The sequence below is a fragment of the Camelina sativa genome, chromosome 4, assembly GCF_030686135.1.
Source record: "Camelina sativa cultivar CO46 ecotype springtype chromosome 4, ASM3068613v1".
In the NCBI taxonomy this organism is placed as follows: Eukaryota; Viridiplantae; Streptophyta; class Magnoliopsida; order Brassicales; family Brassicaceae; genus Camelina; species Camelina sativa.
The window spans coordinates 3,213,277-3,220,297 of record NC_141883.1 but is presented as its reverse complement, the minus strand read 5'-3'; the positions used below and the strand labels follow the sequence as shown (position 1 = coordinate 3,220,297).

The window sequence follows — 7,021 nt, the reverse complement described above, 5'->3', positions numbered from 1 at the left end:
AAAGAAGAAAGAAAAGAGTCGTCCTCAAATCCTCATCATAACAAAATTGTTGGGTGTGTGTGTCTGTGTGGACTCTCTACTCCTTCTCCTTCTTCTTTGCAGGTTTTGAGGACAATCGTGTCGGCTGAACCTGTGTCAGACACACCACCACTCTCTTCTCAGTAATTTTTCTCATCTCTCTCTCTCTCTCTTGAGTTTTTTTTTGTTTTTTTTTCATTTTTTAATTATTTAATCTCTTTCTTCGTCTTCATATAGTATAAATTAAATTAACAAACTTTTCTTGTGGTTTCTTCTTCTTTCTCCTCCTCCTCTGGCAATTACAGTTGCAAAGTCTTCGTCTTTCGTCTCCCTCTTCCAGAGAGAGATACATCGATCATTAACAGAAAAGGGGAAAGGATTCAATTTTGCCCCCTTTTTTGATTCTCTGCTACACACAAATCACCAAACGAAAATCGAGAATGGGTTCGTTTCCTTGTCTCTGTTTCTGTTTATATGTTCCATTTTGATTCTTGATTTTTTTATCCGAATTCGTCTCTGATGATTAGTTTCCAGAACTGGGTTTTGTTCAATTTTAGGTCTTTTCTTGTTTTTGCTTCGTTTTTTTTTTTTGCTCTTTCTAGGGTTTTATAGTCTCTGTTTTGTTCCTTTTGAAAGGGGTCTTTGTTTTGTGATTCAATCTATTGGGTTTTGGATTAGTTGTGTTGATGATATCAGTTTTTTTGTTTTGTTTCTCAGATGTTTGTTTGAGCTATTCATATAATATGGATGATGAGATTGCAAAGTTCATCAAAAGAGTGAATCCACCAAGGTAACTTGACTTTGTTCTTCTTCTTCCATAAGTTATGATCTATCTTTTCAATTTTAGGCTGAGTTTCCATTTGATTATCATTTTTTAGGGTTGTGATCGATAATGAAGTTTGCAAGGATGTCACTGTCATTAAGGTAATCAAAATTTATCACCGGGTTAGGTTTTGATTTGAGTAGAATGGAAGAAATGAAGTATAAACATTTGTTATAGGTGGATAGTGCGAATAAACATGGAATACTTCTGGAGGTTGTTCAAGTTTTGACTGAGCTTAATCTCACCATTAAGAAAGCTTATATCTCCTCTGATGGTGGCTGGTTCATGGATGTTTTCAATGTTACTGATCATGAAGGGAACAAAGTCACCGATGATATGGTTCTTGAATATATTCGTACAGTAAGTAATAGCGATCGTTTGCTTGTTTTATATTTGTTAGTTTTGATGATATGGTTATTAACTCTTTTGTGTTGTGTGATTGTTGGCAGTCTCTTGGCCCTGATGAGTCTTCTTGCTTCAGTCCATCAATGAGATCATCTATTGGTGTCAAACAATCTGTCGACTTCACTGTGATTGAGCTTACAGGAACTGACAGACCTGGTTTGTTGTCGGAGCTTTGCGCTGTTCTGATGGATCTGCAGTGCAATGTGGTAAACGCTGAGATATGGACGCATAGAGCAAAAGCAGCAGCGGTTTTGCAAGTAACCGATGAAGAAACATGCTCTGCAATCACTGATCCAGAGAGGTTATCCAAAATCAGGAAACTTCTTGGTTATGTGCTTACAGGTGGATGCAGTGGCAGAAGATTCCGTGAACCTAAAACCACGGTTTCTTCTTCTCTCAATGAAACTCACACGGACCGTAAGCTTCATCAACTGATGTTTGCGGATAGAGATTACGATGAGTGGGAGAATAATGTTGATGATGGGGATAAATGTGGGAGAGTTGTGCCAGATGTGGATGTCTCCAACTTGCATGATTTGGATTACTCAATTGTGATGATCAAATGTAAAGATAGACCAAAGCTTCTTTTCGATACCGTCTTTACTTTGACGGATATGAAATATGTGGTTTCACATGCCAGCATTGATGCTGAAGGCCCCGAAGCTTATCAGGTACATATACATCTCTGCAAAATGTGCTTAAGCTCTGTATTTTAATTGAACACAAGTTAGTCTTTTATACTGTTATCTGAATTCTCGGGTTTTTGTAGGAATACTACATAAGACATACGGATGGATCTCCTGTCAAATCCGAGGCAGAAAGACAGCGAGTGATCAAATGTCTAAAAGCAGCAATCCAAAGAAGAGTCTCTGAGGTAATAAACTAATGTAATTAATTTACTTTATGGATAATCATAAGAACATTGTTTGTTGTGGCTTAACGTTTAGGTTCTTATCATATGTTTTCAGGGCTTGAAGCTTGAGCTTTGCACTTCAGATAGAGTAGGATTACTCTCAGATGTGACTCGGATATTCCGTGAAAACAGTCTTACAGTAACAAGAGCCGAAGTGAAGACAAAAGGAGACAAAGCTCTCAACACGTTCTATGTTAGAGACGCTTCTGGCTACCAAGTTGATGCTAAGACCATAGAATCCATTAGACAAGTCATTGGTCAGACGATACTTCAAGTGAAAGGCGGAAACACAGATGCCAAATCTAGTCCTCAAGATTCCCCAACAGGGTTTCTTTTCGGGGTATTCAAGTCGAGATCTTTCGTCAACTTCGGGTTGATCAGATCGTAATCCATGAAGGAGGGTACTGTTTCCTCTAATTGTAAATGACCATAAGTACATTGTGTGAATATGTAGATAAAAAAAAGCTTTTAGGACAGTAAAGTTTAGAATTCTTTTACAGGGTTTATTACATAGTATAGAATCTTGTGTAGGAAGGATTTGGTTTTATATTTGTGGATGTATATAAATTGGATTCTTCTTTACTTGTTACCTGTCACTTTCCAATCGCTGGTTTGGTAAATCTCATTAGATTTCATTTGACTGGTCCAGTTGAAACATCTTTTTCATAAGGTGATAGATTTTTTTTTGGAAACTGCTCATAATTGAAGTAAGTAGTACTAATCTTTAATAAAATAATTGGGTCATGTATTATATAATGCACACTTTTGCATAAAGTCATAAATACAAATGGGTCGTGATCCTTGTTGATTGGTGTGCCACATCTTTGACCATGACTGTTGCCATGTGTCACATGTTGTATCCATAAGTTTCACTATCGTTATATTCTTTTATTAATATGAATCATAATTGAGAAAAACTTGCACCCACGAAGAGTACGAGTATTTGTTTTTGTGTATAATATAATGATTTGTTGTGATGTGTCTATTGCTCTCATCACGATCGTTTACAATCTAATAGTATTGGACGGCAATATTGATCTAGTTTCGTATAAAAATAATCCCACAATGTTTCCACAGGCCCCGACAGAAACTAAAAGACATCACATCTGAAAGGGCTTTTACAGACTGAGCCAAACAAAAGCAGAAAATTCAGATAAGAGACAAAAGAGACAAACAATAAATAAAAGTTATAATCCAATTTTAATAAAGAAAGAATAGAGAGTTTCAGTTTTTTTCAAACACCAGTTTATGTTTTAATATGTTTATATAAACTTTTAAATCAGTTTTACAAGGCACAAAAGAGCGAGACAGACCAATCTCAGATTCTCAACCTATCATTCACGTACTAATATTATTGTCCCAATATGTATCCTAGATTCCTCCTAGTTGACATGCACGTACCAATATTACTGTCCTCATGAGTAGGTTTTAGACTTGTAGTTGAGGTTTTTTAGGTGAAACATAAGTTCCCAGGATTTCTGTTTTTTTTTTTTTGCAATTTTTAAAAATTATACGTCATATCATTATAACATCATCATCATGTTATCATAATACATCATGGCATCATCACATACAGAAACAAACAAAAAAGGACAAACTTCTCGTAAAGTTTCATCTTTTATCATTGAATGCAAATATAATTAAATTCATTGCCTTGCGGAATAATAATTAATAAACCAAATACGTTAAAATTTGTCTCAATTCCCCATCGAAATTTATGTATGAAGCATTTTATCCAAAAAAGTAATATCCATATTCGTCCTTAGTAAATTGTAGTACTACACACTCGTAATTTAAGATCTCCTCCTAGTAAATTGCACTGAAGTTTTAATTCATTCATCTTCTTAAAAACCGTCTGCCATCACATCCACAACTATAAAAATCACATGTAACAGTAACACTCACTCCCTCTCCAAAAGTAAAATAAAATCTGAAAATTGTGACAATCAAATACAGAATCTATCAAAATGGGCTACAAAGAACACATGTTGACATTTCTTCAAATCGGGGTGGCGGTCATAGGTTTCGTCGGAACTGTTGTCGGTTTCTTCTCCGGAATGGGCTCTGGCCTTGAGAGGAAGACCATGAAGGCACCAGGAAAGGATGCTCGAATTTTCAGGGATGTTTTCGAAAGCAACCCGAAAGGCTATTTTCGAAACCTGCGTAACAAATGAGTAATTTTAGTATGTAGCCATTAATATTTATGGGTTTCTATTTTATGATTATGATTAAATAAGAAGAAGAATAACAATACTAGCTAGGTTTCATGTGATATGTCATATGTACCGTGTTATGATTGTTTTGTTTTAATAAAAGCTTATCTTTTTACTCATTTTGTTGCTCAATATTCATTGATCGTGAGTTTTTACTATATATTGTGAGATATAGTCACTCTGAGGTTTATATAGATTCATCTCCAATTTTGATTAAGAAATACAAAAAGATACAATTTGACCAATTACGTACGGGGGAAGAGGAAGAGAGTACGTGTTGGTGACAGTGGTAATCAGATTTTATATATGATGGAAGGCAAAATCTAGCTATAACAAAATGCTCGATTTGAAAAGTGGATTGAACGTAACATATCACATAATAAAGCAATGTTACTTATATATGTATTGGACTCTATAAGTGGTGTCTTAAAATAAATAGGAGTATGAACTTTATTTTCCTAATACTAAGACTATAACTAAGACTATAAAAGCAAAGCCATTGGTTATCCTGTAGTGGGTGTCAAACTAATAAAAAACCAAAAAATAATAAAAAAATGATGGAAGAGTCTCTGCCGAGATTTGTAGAGACACCATCAGATATTCTTCTTACCAAATGTCATAACTTGACTGGTTGATTTTAAAAAAACAAATAAATTTTAAATTAAATAATATTATGATATTAAAATATTATTTTAGAATCCATTTTGAGGGGTTGACCGATAAAGATGTTTTAAGAGCATTTCCATAGGTATAATCGATGGGATGTCTTTTATATTTTAAATAATAAAACAAAATAAAAATAAAGTTTTAATTGTAAAAATACACAGATCTGTGTCTCTGCACTGATGAGTTTAGATACTCAGAGACACTAGATGTGGCATTAATCTAGTGGTTACTCTTTATTTTGTTTTATTTTATTTTATTTTCTTTTTCTTTTCTTTCGGTTGCTTCCCTCTCTCTCTCGATATCACTGAAACGAAGAAAGTTGAATCGATTTATCCAAATCGTCGAAATCAGAACAATAGAAGATTTGATTCCAGATCAAAAAGATCTCTCATCGTCATCATCCAAATCGACGTAATCAAAACAATTGAAGTTTTGATCAGTTTCCAGATCAGATAGATCTCTCGTCGTCTTCTTTTTCCTGAGATTTTTCCTTCTTGGTTTCACGAAACCTTGTATCAGGTATGGATCTCGATGTTCTAGTTTTAAAGTTTTTGTGGGACTATCTTTATTTGTTGTAAGATCTGTCTTTTAGTATTGGTGAATTTTGATTTTGTCGATTTGGATAAGTCGATTCATGTTTCTTCGTTTATGGTAGATTTGATGTCTATGTTCGTTTATGGTAGATTTGGGTATGTCTGTTCTAAGATGATATGAGGATTTAATTCTCTCTATTTGTTTTGTTTTATTGTTGGACGAGGAGAAGATGGATCCAATAAATGAGTCTCGGTTCGAATTTGATGTTTTCACTAAACACATTGAACCTTTTGAGTCAGTGTCTCGTGAAAAAGAAGATGAAAACTTTTCGAAAGAGTAGTATTGAATACAAGCAATGGCGGCGACAAGTGAGAAACAGAACAGCACAAAGCCTCCTCCTTCTTTTTCCCCTCTGCGCAATTCCAAGTTTTTTCAGGTACACAATCTTTATAAAATAAACTTCTGTAAAGATTTCAATTTTGCTGGCCTACTGATATGTATATATTTTACACTCTTTCATCATGCATTTCTCATTCATTCTCTTCTCTTAACTCATTGTTTTGCATTGTTTTTCGTCTCTTTTGCATAATATGCATATTTAGGTAGTCTTCGCATTGGTTTTGCATGCATCTTGCATATTGGTGTTATTTCAGGTGTTTTAGGAGATGTCCAAACCATCAAGAGCAAACAGAGAGCAGGAGGGCAGCCCAGCGACTCGATTTACACTACCCATCGCGACCCAACCTTCCAAGTCTTTGATCGAGTCGAGTGAAGATTTGACTTTGGGATTCAGCCTTTGACGAATTCATCAATGTTGTAGAGAATTGAGTCATGTTTCCAATGCCATTGATTTCAAGCCGTTTTAGTGGATGCACGTACGTTCTGAATTCCGACTCGACCCACACACAAAGAAGAGCTCCCACTCGATCGGACATGTCAGCAGCGACTCGACCAAGACGTCCTAGGAGGGCTCCTGAGCACCCTCTAGACGCGACTCGATCAGCAGCTCCCAGACAACACATTTCAAGCTGCCTCTCGATCGATGTTTCCAAGCTGCCTATCGATCGATGTTTTCAAGCTGCCTATCGATCGATGTTTTCAAGCTGCCTCTCGATCAACGATCTCAAGCTGCCATTCGATCAAATTTCCCAGACTCCCACTCGATCGACACTCTCACGATGCGACTCGATCGACGCTCTTAAACTGACGTCTTGGATTTGTTCTGAAGACGCGTCCGAGAAGGGTTTCCGAACCGACGTTCTATATTGTCGTTTTATGTTTTAGAGATTTCCATGTTTTACTATAAATATGTTTTGTGAAGTTTTTACTCAGACATCTTATCTTTTATCTCGTTTTTTTTCCTTAAGGTTTACCTAGCCACCAAAAACGCTTGAGACTTTGTAATCCAGATAGCTTTGATTTTATTGAGTTTTTGCATTTTATTTCTTC

The 7,021-nt window shown here is 35.6% G+C and overlaps 1 protein-coding gene and 1 long non-coding RNA gene across 2 annotated transcripts; both read left to right on the top strand.

The window, feature by feature from the left end:
• LOC104779692 (ACT domain-containing protein ACR5) lies at nucleotides 1–2,741 on the top strand. Its single transcript, XM_010504093.3, has 8 exons — nucleotides 1–161; nucleotides 324–462; nucleotides 736–808; nucleotides 897–942; nucleotides 1,019–1,201; nucleotides 1,291–1,917; nucleotides 2,016–2,120; nucleotides 2,215–2,741. Exons 2-8 carry the CDS (start codon nucleotides 459–461, stop codon nucleotides 2,545–2,547), a joined length of 1,371 nt encoding a protein of 456 aa, XP_010502395.1. The 5' UTR covers nucleotides 1–161; nucleotides 324–458; the 3' UTR covers nucleotides 2,548–2,741.
• Nucleotides 2,742–5,273: 2,532 nt separating this feature from the next.
• LOC147945280 (uncharacterized) lies at nucleotides 5,274–7,021 on the top strand. The gene is made up of 2 exons (XR_015596108.1): nucleotides 5,274–5,557; nucleotides 5,802–7,021. It is a non-coding gene; the product is annotated as an uncharacterized LOC147945280 (long non-coding RNA).

Coding starts and splice junctions, on each gene's coding strand:
- LOC104779692 (XM_010504093.3), top strand. Junction 943..1,018: donor AGGATGTCACTGTCATTAAG/GTAATCAAAATT, acceptor CATTTGTTATAG/GTGGATAGTGCGAATAAACA. Junction 1,918..2,015: donor AAGGCCCCGAAGCTTATCAG/GTACATATACAT, acceptor GGGTTTTTGTAG/GAATACTACATAAGACATAC.